This window comes from Rhipicephalus microplus, chromosome 5, assembly GCF_043290135.1.
Source record: "Rhipicephalus microplus isolate Deutch F79 chromosome 5, USDA_Rmic, whole genome shotgun sequence".
In the NCBI taxonomy this organism is placed as follows: Eukaryota; Metazoa; Arthropoda; class Arachnida; order Ixodida; family Ixodidae; genus Rhipicephalus; species Rhipicephalus microplus.
The window spans coordinates 182,685,623-182,710,840 of record NC_134704.1 but is presented as its reverse complement, the minus strand read 5'-3'; the positions used below and the strand labels follow the sequence as shown (position 1 = coordinate 182,710,840).

At 43.0% G+C, this 25,218-nt stretch overlaps 2 protein-coding genes across 3 annotated transcripts in view; one reads left to right on the top strand and one right to left on the bottom strand.

Moving 5' to 3' along the window:
* LOC119173303 (uncharacterized) overlaps positions 1-3,731 on the top strand; it is a 509,098-nt gene extending 505,367 nt beyond the window's left edge. Inside the window, exon 21 of one of the 2 annotated variants that reach the window (XM_075896271.1) lies at positions 2,823-3,731. In XM_075896271.1, coding sequence (XP_075752386.1) covers positions 2,823-2,933 — 111 coding nt within the window. In that variant the 3' untranslated portion in view covers positions 2,934-3,731. Of the gene's footprint in view, positions 1-997; positions 1,273-2,822 lie in introns of those variants that run through there. The other variant, XM_075896272.1, reaches the window with a different exon arrangement.
* LOC119173605 (venom metalloproteinase BumaMPs1) overlaps positions 1-25,218 on the bottom strand; it is a 513,062-nt gene that overhangs the window by 10,800 nt on the left and 477,044 nt on the right. The window lies entirely within an intron of this gene.

Genomic DNA, 25,218 nt, shown 5'->3' with positions numbered 1-25,218 from the left:
CTTAGCTGATCTTCCCGACTGTGATTGCTTCGACTCTTGAATATGCTTGGGCGTTCTTTTCAGCTGGTCTCCTCACGCCGAAAATGTTCTGCGTAGGGTTGGGGCACACAATGTCATCGGCTATCTCAGCTGGGATGAGTTGTGCTGGCAACATCAAAGCATTGGCCACTTTGATTTGACTAACATTCTTGAAGTTAATGCCTTCTCGGGTTCTTACGATGACTCTATAGTGCTCCTTTGGTAGGTGAGGCAGTCTCGAAGCAGCGATGAGACGTTTCTTCTGGTGGAGGTCGTGCCGGTAAGTGCACGACCTCCACCAGAGACGCCACCACGTTGTATCAAACTTGCATGCGCTTCTTGCTCGGACGCACCATGTTGCTTGCACTTCGAAACGGCCATTGTCCAGCCGGACTCAAGGCACTCTTCAGGGGTAATGTCCACCCCTTCTACTTCCCCTTGCACAGACATGTTTTTGTTCACAAAAGCACGGCCGCGCAAGAGGCCGCGCGAGGCACGGCAAAAGAGACGCGGGATGCGTTCGACGTGGCCTGGCAGAAAAGTTCCAAAAATTTAACACTAGGATCACTCACTGAGGAAAGACTGGTATCGGTCTGATAGGTAGCGCAAACTGCGTCGAAGGACTTGAAGCTCAGCCACAGGGTTGCATCCGAAAAGATTTAGTAAAACAGCAGCCGACGTTCATACAACTGAACTAGTCGGCGCCCTCTGATGGAATCCCTCTGAAATATATTTCTTTAAAAATTAGAAAGGCTTTACTACATTGCCAGTTTGTGTATTGTGAACTAAACCAGTTTTTCGCGTTCGTGTGCTTCAGGATATTTAAATTAAAAGTTAAAAACGTGTTTTATGCATGGACGTCAACGTGAATTTATGCTAGTAATCTGAATTCAGTAGTGGTTTGCTTTACAGCTCATCAGTTAGGCGTGCAATTTGGAGTCATTACAAAACACTTGTACAATTTTTTTTTACTTTGCAGGTAGCCCTCAAGATGCATGCTATGATCTGCATCTATTGGCACCAGCAACTCCCTAAGAACTTTTAACGCCCATCTGGATGCTTTACAGAAGCGGGGTTGTTAGCAGCAATCTCATTTTGGTAGGACGATGAAATAGAACGCATTTCTGAATTCTGTTTTGCATACCAGTTTGTAACAAAGTAAATCGTTGATACAGTCAAAACCTTGATAATATCACTATTTTGAGTTCTATTTCATGGTATCCCTTATCTCAGCCACCCTGATACAGTATGCAGACTCTGCATCTGCAATGTCAAACCTATAACACTACATATAATTTGCAACAGAGTGCCTTGATGAGAAAAATGTCTAGCTAGCAACCAAGACGGTGAAATTTGGAAGATTTGTAGTGGTCTTAGCCAGATTTTAGTATTCAATACATTGCCTCTAAAATGAAGTGGAATATTCGTCAAAGTACTTCGAATATCTGTAGCAGATCATAAATGCAGATTTCAACATATTTCTTGTAGTTTGTTCTTGCAAAACTGTTTTGAAAGCTGTGACTCAAATGTTTGTCTGGTGACGACTGCCAAAAAGTAAGGTTGAGCTCTGAACCAAAAAACTTAAGTACATGTTTTAGTATTTCTTCATTAGACGTTTTTGTGTATCCGGCTAATTCAAAGCATTCCCTCAACAAAGTGAATTATTAGATTTTAGAGGTAATGGGCTGCCTCCATGCTCTCAAATGCTATCTCAAAATCACAAGGTTGATCCAGCCTGGGGGGGTTTATTTGACATTACACACAAGTAAATAAAATGAACGGAGGTGAACGGTAAAAGAATTGGCTGCATGCAACTCGTGATTTAAGTTATCATGGTCCTGAACACTTTTCAATACATTTACACTCCAAAGTCAAGTTTATTGCATGTCCAGTGCTTTCGTGAGGTATTATTGAAGTAATGTCAAACAGTATAAAAAATTTCATAGCGCATGCATGGTGCATGACTTTAGGCAGGCGCTTTATGCAGCGTTATTTTAGTCAAATATGAAAGCAGTACTATAACATGGTCTAGGTACTCCTTTGGCATAAGCAGGATTCTAGATTTGAATCTACATTAACCGGTTTGCTGCACTAAGCTTTTTTGAGGTCTCAGTTTCTGTTATTTCCCACTGGTGGGCCGCTCAAGGTATGTTCCAGATGCGCCATGACTCACCAGTGGATGATGACATCTAACATCGGAAAAACTGTCGGATTATTTCTGACTTCTCGTAACAAGAATATCACCTTTGCAGTTTTGTTTGATAAATGTGGGGAATCGGCAAGCACATCTATGCTTGTAACATTGTGGCCACTTAATACGAGCATAGTCCTTGACCAACCGGTAGCCTGTACCAACGTGAACGTGTTATACAACCGTTTGTGGACTGTAGCATGCCTTATAAATATATATTTAGATTTTGTTCCATCTATACCAAGTTTTAAATGATATATTCAACTGAACGTGTAGTAAATTTAAAGCATGAATAATTTTTCTTGTAGCAGTTGCTTGGACAAAACGACAAGCAACACTGCAGACGAGCATTCACACATTGTTATTTTGTTTCTCATTCAAACATATTAGAAAAACATAGACAAGCGATAAACTTTGTCTTTCTGTATCATATTGCTATGTCTATCTACTTTTTTTAAAAGAATAGAAGCATGTTGCACATTTGTTGAAGATCTCACGAAACAGCATCTTGTGTTTGTATTCGGAATTTTTTTTCAAAAGTCCTATTAGGACACTGAATTGTACAGACGTAGGAAGTCTAACACACTTCGTTATACGATATCTTTTGTTTTAGGAAAGACTCAACACTTGTTTTGGAGCAGCAAGAGTTCTGGTCCGCCTGTTCGTCTACAGAATGGGCTGTTCTGCAAGCAGCCTTGTGCCTATTATTACAGTATATTATTAATCTTGTACATTTCTGAGCCTTTAGAATTACCAGCATTAGGACTGTTGCACAGTATTATGCACGATGCTGCGTTCAAACTTTCCAATAACAGCACGAATCATAAAAATTTTGCAAGCCTTGGAAAGGAGTGTGAACCCCAATATTGACTAAACATATTTCCTTGCTGTTTAACATTCTCTACTGCAGCTTCTTCATTTTTCTATTCAACCTCAGGACTTATACAGTTTTAGGCTCGTTCCTGCTAACGGACTACCAGCACTGATATGCAATGTTTAATTTAAAACTTCTTATTGCGTAATAAAACTTTCCAGTCATTTGTATTCGATTTCATTTTTCATTTGGCACTTTCACAAGAGCGTCATATTGATCTATTACAGATTAGCTACATTACCATTTGCAGTTCATATTACAAGCTGGCATGTATACCTTAACCGATGGTCCGCTATTTATGCATAATAGTTTGAGTAAATCTTGATTGTGAAGTGAAGCCAAGTTCTCATGCTTAATTATAAAAAGTGTATCAATATTTAAAGACATATGAATAGCGGCAGTCACGCCTACATATTTTGGCAGGTGTATCAATGGTCAACACCGCAGGTCTTTCTGCAAGAAGGCCAACTGAACAGTCATGTGTAACAGATTTTCACGCCTATTGCAATATAAAAAATAGTACAGCAATATACCGATTAAATGGCCAGATACATTTCTCAAAAGTGTTTGAAGCGTTCACTTGCTTATCGAACTGACTTCATTTGTAAACGGATACCAAGTTTTCTGTGCATACCGTCTCTGAATTGCAATTTCAGGCTGGCAACGTGAAGTGTGATGAATTTTTTTACTTTTGGCGTGGCTGAGTCTTTGTTTCCTGTGTTCCCTAACGAGCATACGTTCTGTACAGTTGGTTAAAATGTATTTTTACATTGGCATAAGGATGTTGTTGCGTTGATGCTAATGAAGTACTAAAACCCATTGTCTGTCTTTTCATGTTTAGAAATTTCTAATGCATTCAAACAAAACAGAGCTTGTAGAGGCAAAATGCATAGTCTGAAAATGGACTATACATGAATGTTTCTCAGCCACATATGTTTTGGAAAAGCTCTTCACGAACGGTGGACGTCTTGAAGGTGGGTGTCGTAAATTAACACTTGTGTCACGAAATATATGTCCTTTATTTTACTGTGCGAAAAAATGGCGAAAGCGAAGTGCCATGCCTGTTTGATCTCACAGGTTGTCAATATGCTTGGTGGTCTCCCACCACATTCTATATGTTTCTACTGTGATTTTTCCCCAAATATTCAAGCCTGAAAAAAGCATATGTCGCAAGTAAACTGCAACAGAATACTGCAGCCCTCTCATGAAGAAGAAAAAACGCAAGTGAGCATCACCACAATGAAAAGCTGTTAGGGGTGAAGCATACAAAAACTACAGAATATTGTTTATTTGACATTGGTCGTTAAAAAGAGGCGTTTTTTGTTTTTGTTCATGAGTGGGTATCGCAGACGTGCGCTGAAGAATCGCTTTGTACTGTAGATAATCTTTGTGTTCGATGAGATGGGCTGAATTGATGATTCTCGCGACACATTGCGTAAATAAACGACAGGCAGTCAACAGAAGTAGATCAACAATAATCGAGCATGGACAGCTTGATCATTTGTCAATAGTAGAATTATTTATAAAATGAGTTCCAACATCAACAATAGGTCAAGAGGCAGTAATAGTGCTCGTGGCCCTCACTCGTGTCGTCCTGAGACAAAATTTATCCTGCAAGTTAGAGAGCTTTTTCTGACCCCAGTGAAACTTTCTCTACTGGTTTCAACAGGTATGTGCTGGTCTCAGTTGGAAGTGACCTGGTTTCAAATGGTCACAACACAAGGCTGCTGGTTTTGAAGTGGTACTGTACTGGTACCACTTGTGCGTTGCTGGTTTTAAACTGATAGTTTACTGGTGCCAGTATGATGTTGCTGGTCTTGAACCAGCAACATTACCAACATTACTGGTGCCAGTATATGTTGCTAGTTTTGAACTGACAGTGAATTGGTACCAGTAGTATACTGCTTGTCAACTGGGATCACACGATTCCCAGTAGGATGTTGTTGGTCATCCACTGGGATCACACAAGTCCCAGTGAAGGCTACTGGGCATGAACTGGGTTCTCATTCGTTCGTGTTCGGCAACTCAAGTTGAATATTAAACTGGTTCTGGTAAAAAGCCCCCAGTTTCGAACTTCAATTGTATAGATTTTTGTGGATAGTGCTTATTTCTGAATACGCAGTATTGAGTGGTAGGATGCATGTTCGCATCTTACCTTACCTTTCGCACACAAGTGAAAATGTTGCAGCCAGTCTTCACAAGTGACATAAATGAACGTGTACTCAGGCGGCAGAGCTAATTGCACTGATGAGCCATATATAGACACACTAATACTCACTGTAATCTCAATGAGCTCTTGTGAAGCCCGATACAATCCCAATGCAAAACAAAGCTAGACATCTTAAAAGACAAAACTAGTATTATACTAAGTTGACGCAGTTCCAGCGGAACTTTTAAATACTGTCTTAGAAGGGTTGTAGGATTCTGAAGTAAGTACATTCAATAAATTAGGCATGAAGTAAACAGTCGTGGACATAGATTTTAGCTAAATGGTGATTATCACTAACTAGTGCAGACATGCCTTGAAATGGGTACATCAGTGAAATCATTTGTTTAGTGTGGGAACAAGAGCGTGTGTACATTAAAAGACCCGTAATACACATAGTCAGCCTCTTTAATGCTATTCACCACGTGTATACAAGAGGTTTCAGGACCCTAGTCTGAGAAGAATCAGGGTTATGATATAATGAAGAATACTTTAGTAACCTGTTATTCGCTGATGATATCGACTTGATGATTAACTTAAAGGACGAACTACAGCTCATGAATACCGAACTGAACATGGAAAGCAGAGAATTCGGTCTGAAATATAATATGCAAAATGCTAAAGTAATGTGCAGCCATCTCGGCGATAACAGCCTTTTGTGATAGGTTGAGAGACGCTAGAAGTTGTAAAGGAATATGTCTACATAGAACAAGTAGTAACTGTAGAGCCCAACCATCAGAGGGAAATAGCTAGAAGAATGGGGTTGGTTACATATCGTTATTGGTAGTCTCCCACTAAACCTCAAGTGGAAGGCATTTGACAGCTGTATCTTGTCGGTATTTACCTACTGAGCAAAAACTTGGAGGCTTAAAATGAGGGTTCAACCCAAATTGAGGACAACGCAGCAAACGATAGAAAAAAAATTGGAGGTGGTGCCTCAGGAGACAAGAATCGAGCAGAATGGGTCAGGGAACAAACAGGAATTAAGGATATCATGGTTGAAATCAAAAACAAGAAACGAACATAACATAGGCCGGGCACGCAGCACGTAAGCAGGATAACCGCTAGTCATTCAGAAAAAACGACTTGACTTCCGGAGAAAGCAAACGCACGAAAGGTACACAGAAAACTAGGGGGGCCGATGAGATTAAAAAGTTCGCAGTTATACCGAACAAAAGAAAGCACAAGACCGGGTTGATTGGCGGATAATGGGAGAGCCCTTTGCACTTCAGTGGGCATGGTCGGGCCGATGATGATTAGTACACATAAGAAGGTACGCATCATCATCATCATTGTTACCAACGCATACATTCGATTTTTGCCTATGCACAAGTCTGCCCTCGTAGCTTTCAGGCTTCCGCCCCTTTTCGAGACTGCTCAATTTTTTTCATGTTCTACCTTCTGATGTCTGGTAACTTACGCCTATTGATTACCTTCGAAAACTCCTCTAGCTCTATTTTGTTGTTGGCATATGAAGTTTCATGGTTTTTTGTCTTCTAATAAGATTTTTTGTATCCTGAGATAGTTTGCCAGTGCCCTGTCTAGTGATTCTACCTCCGAGATTCATTGCTCACTCTTTGGCGATATAGTAAGATTATCGTTCATTTTGTCAACTCTAATGTCTGTCATCTCGTTTAGTGCCTCGAATATAATCTGAAGCAAAACTTGAAATTATTGTATTTTCCCTCTCACCGCCAGTTGATTATCGGACATCTTACGTGTCAGTTCTTGTATTCGCGTTTTCAAGTCTAGGTGAATACGAGCTCGTACGAGCTCATTCTATGGTCACTGCATCGGATCTTGCCAACTACTCCTAAATCCTCCACAATGCCTCGAAGTGTCCCAATGTAAAATCTATTTGATTTTTATTTTAACTATTAGGACTTCGTCGCATCGACTTAGGGGTAACACTTTTCTAAAAAAGGTATTCAAGAACCGTGAGTTATTACGTTCTGCTAATACCACTAATAACACCACTCTGGCATTTCTAGAGACGATACCATATTCCCCCCATGCAAAGTCTCCGGCCTGCTTCTTGCAGACTTCGGCATTGAAGTCGTTCGTCAGAATAGCAGACTTTGTTTTTATTTTAGTAATGGCTGACTTTACGTCTTTATAAAAGCGTTCGGCCAAATGATCATCATGGCTCCATGTAAGCGTGTAGGCCTGTACCACCTAAATTTGTATTTTTTAACCTAATTTTGATACTTGCCACCCCTAATCGATGCTATGGCGTTCTTCTAGGTTGTCAGTGATATTCTTGCGTATAAGAAATCATACCTCTAGTTCTTTTCTGTCTAGTAATGCATGGTAGCATAAGACGTGTCCGTTCTTCAGCACTGTATAAGCCTCACGTGCCTCCTAACTTTGCTAAGCCCTATTACATCCCAGTTAACATCCTCTCATTTCTTGAATATAACAGCTCAAAATGATTTAAGCACCACACTTTTTGCATGCGTTTTCTATCGCCTGGCAGGTTTCTCCGCGGTGATTAAGATAACCACACCGTAGGCATGGCTGTGCCCGTGTGGCAACTGTGCAAATGGCTGCCTTCTGTGACGGCACTGCCACTTCACTGACCTGGCGATAGTGCTCTTGACCTTGCTTATAAATACGAAAAATTTTAACAGTTTTCTCGCACGACGTGTTTTCTGCAATTAGCCGCTGTTGCAGGATTTTTTCCTGTATACTCAAGATTATACGTTGCGAAGCAAGCGTTTTTCTGAATTTTCAAACTCAGTTTTTCGCTAAAATTCTGAGCTCTGTCAGCCACTCATTGAAGGGTTCACCTTCTTTCTCGTTTCTCGAGCCGAAGCGAAATTCATTGAAATTTGGATTAGTCTGAAGGTCGTAGAAATCTTCGAACTTCAGCAGCAGTACATGGATGTCGTTCTTGTGAACCTTCTCTAGAAACTTGAATGTGTTGTATGCCTTTCTGCCTTCCTCTCCCACACTACGACTAATTTCGCTCATGCACTCCTAACGGCTGCTTAGTTAATTGAGTAGTGGTGCGAAAAGGTACAAACTTACTTTTCCATGTGGTCCATCCTAACCATGCGTAACCGGATGTACCCAAGGGCTTCGAAGGAGGAAGCAGTGTCGGTGGAATCGACACGGCGTTTGGGCAGCGCCGTCACCATATAAACATGCTAGTAGTTGATCAGTGAAAGCGTTTATTGCTGAGGAAACGGCGATCTTACATTAGCATAGACGTTGCGAAGTGGTCGCATCTATATTGTGCTCAATGCTTGGCCTGGCAAAGTCACGATGGCGCAGCTATGCTACAACAATGAAAAAATAAAGTTCCCCTGACTGCGTGGCAGATGTTGATTACGCGTCTCAGCTAAATGAACGGATAAGTACAGGAGGCCAGCCGATACAAAGCCACAATGAAAACTTCTGGAAGCGATTCTGTATGATATTCTTTCAAACCATGCTGTACAAGCAACCATAGGTATTGGCAGCCAGATATCCTGCGCTTAAACGCCTCCGTCTCCCTCGACATCTCTTCTTCGAGGAAAAGATGGCCATCGACATGGGTCCACTCATGCGTGCGACCTAGTTTAAAACTTCGCCCTAAATTTCACTCCCCTTTTGTATAAGCTGTACTTGTTCCCAATACATTATCAAACAATCACTCAATCAAGCCATATATTTATTATTCTACTCATCAGTTTTTTTATCTTCACCATTTCCTACGCAAGGGGAAAAAGGAGAACTGAAGAAAAAGCCGAACGTTTATCGGCTTGACCAACCTGCCGTTGCCCAGGCAGACTACAGAGGGGTGTCTCTTAGCACAACAGAAAAAAAAAACATGTTACATGCGCTGCATGGTAAGAAAAAATAGCACATAGAATTTAATTTGTATAAGAACGTCAAAGGAATAAATTTGTATTCAATAAATTTATCAACAAGCTTAAAAAATGCAGTATAAAACCGAAAGAGAATTTTTATACCATCGAAAGTTCAATAACAAAAGCGTTAAATCAACGGCATTTCAGATTTGTTTCATGTAGTCCTTTTATGGTGTTGTTTTATGTTGTTTTTTGTTGATAGCCTGCAATAAGAATAGGTCTAGTATTTTAGTTCTTGTGTAGTATTAGAGTAAAAACATTTTGTTTGTTGCGTTGGTTAATTAGGAAAAGCAGTGTGTGACAAAAGGGCCGTTTTCCTTTATTTTGTTGTTGGTCGGCGAGGGCTAGAAATCAATCTAGCTTTTTTAGGATAGCATTTTTGTAGCTTTGTAGTGTTTTTCACTTTACACATATCACGACATTTTTTTATTCGAAATTGCTGAAAAATTTCTTCCGTTTGTTATGAGAAAAACGACAATTGCTATAGCTCAAATTGCTTTCTTTAAGTGTTTCCGGCATCTGTACGTTTAGTGCGGTTGTGTTACCCCATATGAGGGAGCAATGACTGACATGTGATAGGAAAGCATCAGAACAAATGACGTGCTTATTTCTAGAAGGTAATACATTTAGGAGTGGTGATGGCATAGTGGTTAGAGCATCCGCCTCGCATGCAAAAGGTCCGTGGTTCAATTCCCGGTGTGCGCAGCTCCTAACTGAGTAAAAAAAAATCCGCGTGGTTATGGAACTGCAATAAGAGGCCTGGAGTGTAGCCTCACTGGTAACCACCACCAGTAACACACTCCCTCACCGGAGAAGGATTGGCCACCGTGGTGCAGCATCTGGCCACTGCCTCCCACATGCATACGCCAATTAAAAAAGCAACAGAATATCAATCAAGAAGTGTGTAAGGCAGGGAGACCCAATCTCCCTAATGCTATTTACCGCGTGCTTACAGGAGGCTTTCAGAAGCCTAGACTGGAAACAATCAGGGAGAGGAGTTAATGGAGAGTACCCGAGTAACCTACGCTTCGCCGATGACATTGCATTGCTGAGTAACTCAGGGGACATATTGCAACTCATGATTACGGAGTTAGACAAGGAGAGCAGTAAGGTGGGTCCTAAAATTAATCTGCAGAAAACGAAAGTAATGTGCAACAACCTCGGAAGAGGGCAGCGCTTCCAGATAGGTAATAGTGCACTTCGAATTGTAAAAGACTATGTCTACTTAGCGCAGGTAATTACCGCGGAGCCGAACCACGACGTTGAAGTAACTAGAAAAATAAGAATGGGGTGGAGCACATTTGGCAAGGACTGTCAAATTATGATAGGTAGATTACCACTGTCCCTCAAGAGGAAGGTATATAACAACTGTATCTTGCCGGTACTTAGCTACGAAGCAGAAACCTGGAGACTTACATAAATGGTTCAGTTTAAATTGAGGACGACGCAGCGAGCAATGGAAAGAAAAATGGCAGGTGTAACCTTAAGAGACAAGATGAGAGCAGTGTGGATTAGAGAACAAATCGGGATTATGGATATCATAGTTGAAATCAAGAAGAAAAAATGGACATGGGCCGGGCATGTAGCGCGTAGAAAGGATAACCGCTGGTTATAAAGAGTAACTAAGTGAATTCCAAAAAAAAGGCAAGGGGGTTAGGGGGACACAGACGGTTAAATGGGCAGATGAGATGAAGTTCGCGGATATAAATTGGCAGGAGCAAGCACAGGACCGGGTTAATAGGCGGAACATGTGAGAGGCCCTTGTCCTGCAGTGAACGTAGTCAGGCTGATGATGACGATGATGACATTTCAGTTGTCATTTAAGACACCAAAGTCTTTTCTTACTTCAGAGCAAAAATTATCAGCATCATCATTCCATGACATGTGCGAAGTGAATATAACGCCCACTTTTTTCGTAGAGGAAGTAATGGTAACTGTGTAGGAACCTAGCACACTCTTATTTTCGACTACAGTAGAACTTCTTTGAGCACGGAAAAAAACGCAATATGTTTTGGTTTAATTTGGAATCAAGCGAATTTTCGTCGACCGTTATTGCATTTAGTGACATACAGTACTACCTATAGGTGTTCTTTCTTTGAAGTGTTTTTCTATAAAGAAAATGGCACGGTCGTCAGTATATGCGTCAAATTTACATATTCACAGTTTTCGACAATATCACTGATGTAATACAGAAAATATCGGTCTATAGATGCTTTGCTGAAGCACACCCATTGTTAGAGGCGACTGATTTTTATTAATTTGAACAAACTGATGTCAATTTTTTAGATAAAATTGGATGCGTTCAAGCGTTATTTCTGGGAAGCCAGATGTCTTTAGCTTTAGCTGGAACAATTGTTGGTTGATTCTAACGAATGCTTTGGTGAAGTTTAAGTGGTTGCGCTATAGAGGCCTAACATTAGTCTTTTTTTTTTCAATCTTCTAAATGAAGTATTTTTGTATACTTAAGGCAGTTTCCGTAGATCGTTTTTTTTTTCGGAAACGGTACTGGTATTCGGTTAGGAATGTCTGTTTCTGCGAAAAATTATCAATACGAACATTCATAACTGTTTCGCGGCTCTTAATAATATAGAAAATATAGAAACTGGTAAGTAGTTGTCTATAATGTAGTTATCACCACCTTTGTAAATAACTACTACCCGCACTTCTTGCTTGTCGCGAGGGGAAACACCAGTATGAAGGGATACGTTAAAAATGTGTGTTAAAGCTGGAGCGAGAAGGTCTAAAGGCATATTTATATTATATCGAATTCTAGATCGTCCATATCCTTGCTGTGGCTATTTTTAGTGATAAAAAAGTCGCAGTAGCTTCTGAAATATTAGTAGGCTTTAAAATATAGAATTCCTTGATTAAGTCAAATGCAGTCTAGGTGGAATATCATGATCGGCGTAGAAGTCATATAATTGGTCTGCAAGTTCTATGCCGCCTATAGAAGTACCATTGAGAGTTATTGTATCTGTTCGTGTGGTGGCTGCTCTTCAATTAAGCGTGTCGTTTATTTTCCCAATACTTTGTTGGTTCAGAGCATGTAATAAGTCCTAAATACACGTGTGTAGTAGTATTTTTTGCGATTATTTCTTTCGTTAAATTTATTTCTAAGCTTCCTATATTCATTCCACTTTGAGAATCTACAATACGTTGGAAATTGTTTTGCTGATTTGTAATTATTCCTTTCGAAATGCAGGGTTTGCACAATAGCTTGTGATTCCGGTAGCTTTGCATAGGAAATGTTTAAAGTAAAGCTTTTTCGCTTGTTTATAAACTTTTCATATTAGTCATTCGCAGTTTTAATGGTAATTATATCAGTCCAGTCTGTATCGCACACAGCTTCTCGAAATTTATCGAGTGACGTTGCCGATATATTGCGGTACGTTGTATTTCCAGTTAAAGCTCTTTTAGTGGACGCTGGTTGTTGCAGAAATATATATATTGAAACGGATTAGTAAAATATATAGAAGAGAAGGAGAGGAAGACGAAGAGTCTTGGAACGATCGCAGTGTGCTGCGATCTTTGGCCCTAGATAGCCACAGGAAAAAGTCCGAAGAAGACTGCGTTCGTGCCTGCGCCTGCGTTCCTTGTTCCATCCTCAGGGTTGCAGAACTGTTTTAGTGCATTAATAGGTGTAAGTTCTTCTTATTTCATGTCTGTTTCTTCTCCGGGCCAGAGGCCTGCCCTCTGGTCAGCCTCTGTTCCCCCTCGAGATCTTCCCCTGGAGTTGTTTCTCCACAATGAAACCCATAGCGTTCCTGTCGCTTTGGTGCCGACCACCGGTGGGTTCATCCGCATAAAAAATCCCAAGACAATCAAACGAAACTTCGTGCGATCACTCCCCACTCTCTGCTGATAACAGAGGTTCGTCAGTTTGGACGCGGGGGGATACTATGCTGCTCACCAGACAAGGCCTGCATCCAAGACCTTCTGACGAGCACTACCTTTGCATCACATCCAGTGAGCTCTTTTATCCGACCTCATCTAGCTTGCTGCAAAGGATTGGTTCGAGGGGTAGACGCAAGACTAAGCCCACCATCAGTTGGACATCGTTTCCTCAGCAGGTGTAATTTCTGTTTACCTCTGTACCAAACAGGAAAACAAACAAAAAGTTCCCACTGCAACTGTAATTGCCACATTCGCTGGAACAAATCGCCCTTCGGAGATCAAGGCATGGCCGCTTATATATAGGGTCGAAGCTTTGGCTCCCCCTCCGCTGCAATGTGCTACATGTTGGCGCTTTGGGCACAGTACTAAAGCTTGTCGATCGGAGACTCGATGCCGCATATGCGGGGCCATATACGGGGCTGGTCATAGTACTGCTGAGTGTCAATCAGACAATAACACATGCTGTTTGTGCAAGGCAAATCACGCTGCAGACGATCCTAACTGCCCTGCAAGATCAAAGGAACTTCAGGTGATTGAAATCATTGAAAGGAGACGATGCTCTCGTAGAGAAGCAATTGCAGAAATTCAAAGCAGGAATCAGGGTTATGCCAGCATAGCAGCTCGTCCACCTCTTTCTATGGATGCATCACTTTCTCAGTCCATTTCTGCTATGGTAGAAAAGGCCGTAGAAAAAGTATTAGAAAACTTTTTACTCAATCTGTCCGACTCACTCAATAATAATATGCATTCACAGATGTCGGGCGCATCTTATCGAATAAATAAGCATATCCAACCTCCTAGTGCCTCAATCATTAAACCTGCCGAACATCAGTCAGATATCTGTGTCGATAATGAGGCAATGCCTTCCTGATCTAACACAACTGAGCAGGAAGGTATATCCGATTCAGAATCAATAAGTAATCGGGATGTAGATATGGATGCTCGCCTTTTGAAACACACCAGATCGCCCACTAGAGAACTTAATATTTCTTCTTATCCAAAAACAAAAAAGAGTGTGAAGGAACCAAGGACTAAAGCGGACTTCTTAAAAGACAGTATCTTAGATCAAGCAGTTGTTACTGCTTGCTTATCATCATAGGGTGCCTTAAAGTACTTCAGTGGAACTGCCGTTCAACTCTCTCTGCAACTACAGACTTATTATACCTAATTTCTCAACAATCATCAGACGTCATAATTTTACAAGAAACTTGGCTTTCTGCGGATCAAAACTTCTATCTAAAAAACTATCAGTGCTTTCGACCGAACCGAGACTCACGTGGTGGAGGATTAATGCTTTTCATTTCATCCAAAATTTGTCATAAAGCACACTTAGTTTACCAACAAACATCACACGATTATGAAGTATTGGTTCTGGAAATTCACTTTTCCGGATGCGCACCACTATCTATAGTCAACAACTACTTTCCGGCTGGAATACAAGATGAAAGAGTCCTTGACGTGACTGTGAGTTTTTGCAGAAACAGTATACTATTTACGGGAGACTTCAATTCCCATCACGTGTCTTGGGGATTCCGCACTGATTCATCAGGAAAACGGTTGTGGGACTGGACAAATCGGAATAACCTTATTTGTTGGAACTCCAGTATTCCAACATTCGTTCGATGTAATTCGAGGTCCGTCTTAGATTTGACATTTACAAGTGTGACAATATCGTCTTGGACTGTTCTTGATACCGCTACAAGTAGGGATCACTGCCCTCTGGTATTTGATGTCAGCATTCCTTTAGCGACGGTATATCACCAGGTGCAAAGTTTTGTAAACTACACTAAATATAAAAAGAATTTACAGTCAACACTGTCTTCCTTGCCCAATATTTATTTATTTATTTATTTATTTATTCAATACTGCAGACTCGAGGTCCAAGCAGGGTGGTAATACACATACAAATAATAAATATTCTGGTCATTTTCATTACGCCTCCCAGATTATACACCAATATTTGAAGCGGAATTAATGACCGTTATACTAGCTATTCGTAAACTTCCTGCGACTCATTCGACAGCTGTGATAATGTCTGACTCGTATTCCGTGTGTTCATTTTTATCATCGTCGTCGACATCAGCAGTACTAAAAACTTTTAAATCATTAATCCCAGCAAACATTCGTCTAGTGCGAATGATATGGGTGCAAGGCCGTCGTAGTATATTTATAAAAGAGATGGCTGACACACTTGCGCGAACATCTCTTGATCTTCAGATTGTGCCAATGATGCCTCCTACAGCTTATGTAACAGCAGCCATGTTTAGAAAACTTTCCCTTTTTGAAGACTCATCAAAAGTCATAATACCGAATCCAGATTTCTCGCACCTGCACTTCACATGGAATAATACAAGGTGTCGCACGCGTAAATTGGAAGTCTTGATAACAAAATTACGTTGCCGTGTACCGCCTCTTAATTTCTACCTAAACAGGTCTGGTCTGGTGCCATCGCCTTTGTGTGCAAGCTTTAACGAACCTGAACATATCGACCATTTTATTATCACATGTCACCGTTTCAAAAATCAAAGAAAAAACTACTTCGAAATTTTATTCAGAAAACTAGGAATATCACTTAATACTCCCAGTATTTTGTCTTTTGGGGCCACTTCATTGGGACACAGCGACAGGAAAATCTGCGTGGCTCTCTGCGAATTTATATATAACACAAGAAGATTACCTTGCTGAGTCAGCAATCAGCTCTCAAATTTTACTAGCCACACTACCACTTAATATTCAGCTGATACACTGCATTGATTCAACTTTCAGAAGAATTTCATAAAACGATTCCACCTCAGATATTCAACAAATCCTATTATTTCGCTCCCCCCCCCTTTTTTGCTTTTTTTTACATTGCGCCAAAATAATTTCACAGTCGAAACACAGCTATCATATTCCCCTTGTCCAGAAAATTTAAAGGTATTGAATTGCATTACCACCGGCTTCTTGGCCAATCCCCCTTAGTGGGTGAGAGCCACAAAAAAAAGGAACAAGCAAGCAAGCAAGCAGTGTGCTGCTTCGAATGACCATCTATCACCTCCTGCAAATAAAACCATTTTATCACAGTTCGCTGTTACAGTTGTGGTGGACGTGCTTGGTAATCTACACCCGAAGACGGAGGTTGAACCGCAAGTTCTTCGACGGAGACGTCACATTGCTGGACTTCTACCGAATCCATCTGGGCTGGACATGTCCCACAACGCAGATGAACACGGACCGCTCTCCACTTCTGCGCCGACCAGTTCGGCTCCACAAGTGAGAGATGCTCGTCCCTTCGCCGGCAGACCAGATGACGTTGAGGCTTGGCTCATCTATTACAAACGGGTGAGCGCCGCTAACAATTGGGATGCCGCTTCTCAGCTTTTGTGCGTCGCGTTCTTTCTGACGGATACTGCATTAATGTGGTACGAGAATCGGGAGGAAACGCTAACGACGTGGGACAGATTTGTTTCTGAAATCAAATAGCGTTTCGGTGACCCAACAACGAAAAAGAAAAGAGCAGTACAGACGCTAATGCAACGCGCTCAAGTGCGAGGTGAACCTTGCACGACCTACATTGAGGAAGTCATAAAGCTATGTAGGACCATTGACTCCGGAATATCTGAGAAAGACAAAGTCGGGCACATTCTAAAAGGAATCGCCGAGGATGTTTACAGTTTCCTTACCGCGAAAGACACCTTGACATCTGTCACTGATGTCATTTGCGATTACCACACTTTTGAGCAACTAAAGACGAGGCGCATCTCGCCGAAATTCGCCAGGCTAGCCAATGTGACGACCATCGCGAGTGTAGACAGCAACCAGGCACTTGATCTTGCATCAACAATTCGGCAAATAGTACGTGAAGAACTCGGCCTGTGCGCGCAAGTGGCACACCGCCCAAGCACTCATCCCTTCTATCAGCCACCAGAGCTCGAGCGAAACGTTGCTTCATTCTCCTCGCACCGAGTGGCGGAGGGCTTTGAGGATTCCGATGCCACACTTCAGTATCAGCCACGTCTATACGATAGAGGCCCTGCCTACGACGCATGATCACGACGAGCACAGCCACATTCTTATACTCTGGGCTCTCAGCCGGACTACGTCCCGCTGCGGCAAAGACAGTACCAACCCTAGTACCAAGATGCAACTTACGACGAACGCCATGGATTTCAGAGAGTGGCAGAAACCCGTTCTTCGCGTGATAACGAACTTCCTCACCGACAGCAGCGGCCCAGGATTCGTTCCGATGAATATAGCATAAACTGGGACCCATCCGTGTGCTACAACTGTGGTTTCACTGGGCATATCGCTCGGTATTGCCGCCAACAACGCCACCAATCACGAAGGACACCAGCATGTCTTCGCCACCAAGACCCGGTGCTTCATATGGCCTGCGGATAACCGACTTGTTTCCAAGGGACCGTTTTTCGCGCGAGACCAGACGCAGTGATTCGCCAGCATCCGAGCGGAGTTTGACACCACCATGCAAACGTTCTCGTCGCTCGCCATCTCCTCTGCGTCGTTCTTCTTCTCCGCCGCCGGGAAACTAGCATCCACGACCAATGGAGGTGAGGTTGCCGGACGGCCTTTTCAAGATATACCTCTGCCTATTGTTATGCTCAAAAACAAAGTGAATGTATTGATCGATGGAATACCGACGACGGCGTTACTTGACACTGGGGCGACTGTGTCTGTGAAGAGCCTCGCCTTCAGAAACCGCTTAGGTCGCAAACTTATGTTTTCATGAGACGATACAATTACCTTTCGTGGTGTAGGCGGCGAGTGGCTTCATCCTCTTGGTGTATGTGTTGTCAGTGTTGCATAGGTTGGAAAATTATTTGTATCAAAATTTCTGGTTCTATCTTTTTGTTCGCACCATGTCATTCTTGGTATAGATTTCTTGGAGCAATGCGGCACTTCCGTCGACTGTGGTAGGTGGGAAATATCACTAAACAATTTGTTTCAACCGTCGCTTTTCGAAGAAGAATAACGTGGCGAAGACAGAAACACACTTAGTGTGACTGATGAAGTGATAGCACCATCTTTGTGCCTGACACCCGTTCGAGTCTCTTCCACAGTGATTGATGATGCTTGTGTTGACCTCGTGGGCCTCTACGCAAGAACTGTTCTAAGAAGGACATACTTGCGCCCTGTTCAGTTGTGTGCATGACAAAAGGAGTAGCAACATTGTGGGCAATGAACTGTTCTGCCACGCCGGTTGTGCTTCCTCGCGGGATCAAGATAGCTCTCTTCGATGAAGTCTTAGGCAGCTCGACAGCAGCACTAGCTACGGACCTCACCACCTCTACCTATCCTTGCGATATTCTCCATAATGAAGATTTAATGCTCGGTATGATCAGCAAGACTCTCAGTACAACGGAACGGCAAGCGCTGGTGCAGGTCCTTTCCCTGCATGTTGCTGCTTTCGACTTCAAACATAGAGATGCACCCCTTCAGTTACCCTCGTCCCGCGCTCGTCACAGAATAGGCACTGGTTCTGCACACCCCATTCGCCAAAAGCCCTACCGAGTGTCATCCTCTGAGCGCAAAGTTATCGCCATACAAGTAAAGGACATGCTGAATACAGGTGTCGTGCAAGAGTCGTCCAACCCGTGGGCGGCCCTGGTAATGCTTGTCAGGAAAAAGGATGGTTCCTGGAGATTCTGCGTAGATTACAGGCGTCCAAACACTGTGACGAAGAAAGATGTATATCCCTTACCACGGATTGATGGCGTCATAGATTGCTTGCATGCCGCTTCCTATTTTTCAACGCTTGATTTGCCGTCAGGTTATTGTAAAATACCTATGGAACCCGGCGACAAAGAAAAAACTTTTTCGTAACTCCGGATGGCTCATTTGAATTTAATGCCATGCCTTTTGGCCTTTGTAATGCTCCAGCCACCTTTGAAAGATTTATGGACACAGTAATATGTGGTCTAAAGTGGGAGATATGCATGTGCTACTTTGACGATGTTGTGGTCTTTGGCCGTACGTTTGAGGAACATAACAACCGTCTCAGTCTTGTTCACGACCGCATCGAAAAAGCTAGGCTGGTTCTGAATCTGAAAAATGTCGCTTTGGCGGACGTCAAACTCTTGTACTGGGTCACTTGTTCGACAAGGATGACGTCAGACCCGATCCTCGCAAGATAGAAGCAGTGAGCTCTTTTAAATCACCGCAGTCCGCACGAGAACTTCGCTCATTTGTCGGCATATGCTCGTATTTTCGTCGTTTTTTTCCACGATTTGCGGAGATCGTGTACCCGCTGACAAGCATCTTGCGACAGGATGCAACCTTCATCTGGACACCAGAGTATGACGCCGCATTCTCACAACTTGAGCTTGTACTAACGTTAGCGCCACTGTTGCGTCACTTCAATCTATCTTCCCGACTGAGGTCCACACGGACGCTAGTGGTATCAGTAAAGGAGCGGTGCTTGTACAACGTCACAATGACGCAGAGCATGTCGTGGCATTTGCCAGCCGTTGCCTGAGCAAATCTGAACGCAATTACACAGTTACTGAACCGGAATGTCTTGCAGCTGTTTTTGCCGTACAGAAGTTTCGTTGTTATCTTCACGGGAGGCCAATAAAGATAATTACGGAGCACCATTCATTATGCTGGCTGGTCGGTTTGCGTGACCCATCTGGCCACCTCGCACGTTGGGCGCTGCGACTTCAGGAATATGACTTTACGGTGTCGTACAAGAGTGGCCGTCGTCACGCTGATGCAGACTGCCTCTCCCGGATTCCTCTTGTGACTACCGACTGCGATGCTGAGAATTTTGACGACTGCCTTGCTGCGGTTACAAGCACGTTCCCCAACGCAGCTGATTTCCAGAGAGAACAACGCAGCGATCTCAACCTGGATTCTCTTTTTGGCGCCGCACGTGCCTCCCAACACAGCGGTCGCTTTACGGTCCGGGACAAGTTGCTCTATAAAAGTAACTACTCCAGGCTGGAGCACGTTTTCTTGTAGCTGTCCCGGAGAGTCATCGTTTTGATGTTCTACGTGCCATGCATGACGATGCGACGTCCGGTCATTTCGGCTTCATACGAATGCTGAACCACACGCAGCAACGCTTTTACTGGCCCAAGATGTACGAAACAACGAAGCGTTACGTCGCTAGCTGTCAGATGTGCCAACGTCACAAGCGCCCGGCCACCGCTACACTAGGTCCCTTTCAGCCATTAACACCACCCAGCACACCTTTTAAGCAAGTAGGAATTGACATTATGGATTCACTTTTGTTATCTAACAATAAGAACCGTTGGATAATCGTGTGTGGTGATCATCTTACGCGGTATGCCAAAACCTCAGCCATTCCTTCTTCTACAGCTGCATCCATGGCAGACTTCTTGCTCCACTCCGTTGTCCTTCGCCATGGCCCACCACGAATTATTACGCATGTGCACGACACAGTTTCATCATTCCACACCGTATCATCCGCAGACGAATGGCCTCGTTGAACAGACAAACAGAACGCTGACCAACATGCTTGCCATGTACGTTTCTTCCAATCACAAGAACTGGGATGAACTGGGATGGGTCTTTTATCACGTACGCGTACAACACGGCAAAACATGAAACAACGAACTTTAGCCCATTTTATCTGTTGTACGCCAGGTGCCACTAAGCCCTCTAAACACTTTCTTATCCTTCATTCTACACAATGACGACTCTGTATCAAACACACTGTGCCTTGCGGAAAAAGCCCGTCGAATAGCTCGTCTTCGGACTCTGGCCTCTCAACGTCGTTCGAAGGAATGATACGACGACCGTCATGAACAGGTTTTATTCAAAAAAGGTGACTTGGTGTTACTTTACACCGCAACGCAAGCGTGGATTGTGTCAAAAAGCTTCTGTCATGATATTCAGACCCATTTGTAGTTTCGGAGCGTCTCAGCCAGCTCACCTACGTAATAGCTCGTCTATTGTCCAATGGGCGACGATCGAGCAGAACGCAGCTCACTCATGTTGCTCGCCTGAAACCTTTCTACCCTCCTTGTGCATCATAACTCGCCCTACGGGCTTCGTCTGCTTGCGGGGGGAGTATAACGGATTAGTAAAATGTAGAAAAGAGAAGGAGAGGAAGATGAAGATTCTTGGCACGATCGCAATGTGCTGCCGCGAACGACCATCGTTCACCTCCTGTAAATAAAACCATTTTATCACAGTTCGCTACTACAATATATATATATATATATATATATATATATATATATATATATATATATATATATATATATATATATATATCATAAAATTGGTCTGCCAGCTCTAGCATGCTCTCAAGGCAATCCGTTTTCCTTTTCTTCAAATATAATGCCAAGATCGAGCCAAAGCCTTGAAAGAAGCTTTCTCTAATCAATAATGCTCGGAGGGACTTAAATTAGTTGTAAGTGTTTGACAGCTCATCCCACCTATCGAAATAGTGGCTTAAACGAGCCGCGTGTTGTGTCACTGTTTCAACACCTACTGGCCTTTCCTTATTAGAAAGTTTTCGCATAGGGGCCCCAAACGTTTGGGGACCAAAGCGCTTTCCTTAAGGGTGATTTAGGTCAAGCAGGAGCGATGAGTTTTAGAATATGGTCTGCGGCACTTTGGACACTGCCCCTATTCTCTGTCACTCTCGTCTTGGCCGAAAGCCGACACTTCAGTGGGTGCTATCACGTTTGTCTGACCCAAAACTTTTGAGAGATGGCTTCGGGGCTCCTGCTAAATTGTAGAAATAACGTGTCCAACCCAAACTTAAATGCAGTTTGGGTTTGGTGCATGCACAGTGATCTTGACGCTATTTTGTGGGGCCCCCATTCGAAACTATTGAACTTATCTCTGCAATGATCCACCGTGAAGCGAAAGTGTTGAGGAGGGTGGTTCCAACCTTGGTGTAGTCTGCTGCCTTATTAGACTGCACCCTGTCATGAATATTTTGTGCCCCTTCTTGTTAAACAGGTCAAAAGCACCATTACTCATTGGCCTTCGGGCCATTCTCGCCCTCTGGCGACACTCTAAAACCGGTGTATAAAGGCGCCTAAGTCACTCGTTCCTTCATCAAAAGAGACGAGTAATCTGTTAGTGTTTGTCTTCAAACTCTTTTCCTCCCCGGCATTGAGGTGCTCACTGCTAGATCGGCTTACGTTGCTACTTTCATTAGGATGGAGTGTTCATTGCAGTATCTCCATTTTCTGGTCTCCGGCTTCTCTTGCCACAACTCGTTCTTTCTCTCTTTCTTGGTGCCCTCTCTCCCTTTCCTCGCGTTATTTTTTTTTATTATCCTTTTCCTCCCGGAAAAGTACCCATTTTTGTCTGTCTAACATCTGCTGCTCTTTCACTCCTTGCCTCAGTTCAGCGCCCTCATGGTCTATCATTTCGACGTACGCGATGCACTTATCAAACCCCTTCAGCGAATAACGAAAGCTGTCGATAATATTCCTACTCCAACAACATCGTGCACACGATCTGCATGCAGAATAGTTCAACTAGGTGCAACAGCTTAAACTGCACTGTTGTGTTCCCACGCTGTGCTCCCAGTTGTCGTTTGCTCTTCACTGTCCGCTCTTGTACGGACCGTCCTCATCGCGGACTCCAGTTTTGTTACAATCTGTCACTGTAGAGTCGCCGGAGCGAAGTCGCTGGTGGGAATGACACCCGGTTAGTTCATTCCGTATGTAAGCAGAGCAGTTAAATGATCAGAGACGTATGTGGAACACCAAACAATAGATTTATTATACTAGTATGTGACACAAGGTTTGCAACACCTCTAACAACCACAAAATTCATATAAAAAGAGCAAATTATCTTGCTAGCCAGAATTAAAAAACAGATACTAAGTGGACGCACAACAAAACAAATTGATGAATCAAAATTTGGCCCCGTATTTGCTTGTTACATTGCAAATTTCGTCGAAAGACGATAATCTTGCGTCTGGAAGGAGTAAACAAAACGTTTATTTGATGTTCTGCGCAAAAAAATTGGTGAATGGTATTCTGGAGGTGCTGCGTTAGAGTGCCTCGAGCATGCAGTGGAGATGAATGAGCACATCAAGCACGTCACACGTGAGACATCAGCGTTATCTGGCAATTATCTTGGAAAACGAAGCGCACGTGCGGCGCGCGCGCCCGTCTCGGAGGTAATAAGCTGTAGAACGCAAGGCGGCGGGTAGGTGCCACCACCGTGTCCTCTTAGGAAAGCGTTTAAAACACTCGCCCTTCGTGCCAGCGTTGCATGATCACCGCAGCGTTATAAACGCTACGGTCCTTATAATTGCTCATGTATTCCTTGTCTAGTAAAATATATACATACAAAATACTGACGTGTTGTTATGGTGCCTCAGACATGCGCAATAATTGTTTTTTAGTTGACAATCGCACAAGTGTGAACGATGAACCTTGAGCCATATTGGTGTGCGCTGCGGATGGGATCGGCCGTCTCGGCTATCGGCCGGTAACTCCGGTGCCTTTTAAGGTGACGTTAAGAGTGGAGAAACAGAGAAGTATACAGACCGACAGACAATTTTTCTTTTTACGTCGAAGGTCCCAAAGAAGGACTATCGTCTTTATTAAACAGCATTTAAATACGCGAATGTTCAGAAGTAATAACAAATGATGGTATACGTGCGTGGACAGGCAGCGTTCAGTCTGCGATGATAGGATTCTAGAAGTTCTGAAGAGGCATGACTACGATGTCAGCTACATTGCAACGCTAATGTGCATGGAGTTGAGGCTTCACGGAGAACCAAGGCAGGTTGAGCTAAACTGAGTTGAAGTTCTTATGTCTACGTGACCGACGTTGATTATACGCGTCTCTAGTAGACGAACGGCTAAGTTCTGGTGGCCAGCCGATACAAAGCGACCTTAGAAACTTCTAGACGATATACTAGATCATTTTCTTTTACCCCATGCTGTACAAGCAACCAGATTGCTTCATCATCATTATCATCAGCCTGACTACGTTCATCACAGGGCAAAGGCCTCTCCCATGTACCGCCAGTCAACTCGGTCCTGTGCTTGCTGCTGCCAATTTATACCCGCAACCTTTTTAATTTCATCTGACCACCTAACCTTCTGTTTCCCCCTAACCCGGTTGCTTTTTCTGGGAATCCAGTTAGTTACGCTTAATGACCAGTGGTTATCCTGTCTAGGCGCTACAGGCCGGCCCATGTCCATTTCCTCTTTCTAATTTCAACAATGATAACCGTAACCGCCGTATGTTCCCTAATCCACTCTGCTCTCTTCTCGTCTTTTAAGGTTACACCTACCTTCTTTCTTTTCATTGCTCGCTGCGTCTTCTTCCATTTAAGCTGAACCTTCTTTGTTAGTGTCCAGATTTCGGCTCCATAGCTAAGTACCAGCAAAATTCAGCTGTTTTATACTTTCCTCTTGAGACATAGTGGCAATCTACCTGTCATAATTTGAGAGTGTTTGCGTAATGGACTCCACCACATGCTTATTCTTCTAGTTACTTCCATTTCGTGGTTTGGCTCCGCGGTTATTACCTGTTCTAAGTAGACATAGTATTTTACAACTTGAAGTGCACTAATACCTATCTCGAAGCACTGCTCTCTTCCGAGGTTATTGTACATTACTTTCGTTTTCTGTACATAAGATTTAAGACCCACGTTTCTGCTCTCCTTGTCTAACTTTGTAATCATGAGTTGCAATTCGTCCCCTGAGGGTCTCAGCAATGCAATGTCGTCGGCGAAGTGAAGGTTAATAAGGTACTCTCCATTAACTCCTATCCCTAAATGTTCTCATTCTAGGCCTCTGAAAGCGTCCTGTAAGCAATCGGTAAATAGCATTGGAGAGACTGTATCCTTCTGCCTTACACCCTTCTTGATTGGTATTCTGTTGCTTTTTTATGATGCAATAAGGTAGCAGTTCATTTCCTGTAGATTTCTTCCAGGATGTTTATATGTACTTCATCGATGCCCTGATTCGGCAGTGTCTGCATGACTGCTGATATTTCTACTGAATCAAACATCTCCTCGTAATCTATGAAGGCTAAGTTTAATAATTGGCTATATTCTAAGCATTTATCTATGACCTGAATTGTTAGCAGGGCAATACTCAGTGCTTAAACTCCTTCGCGTCCCCTTCATGCGGTTTTTAGAGGCAAAGAGGACCATATGCATGGGTGAAATTACATGCGCGACATTGTTCAAAACTCGGCCATAAATTTATGTTCTAAACACACTATTTTT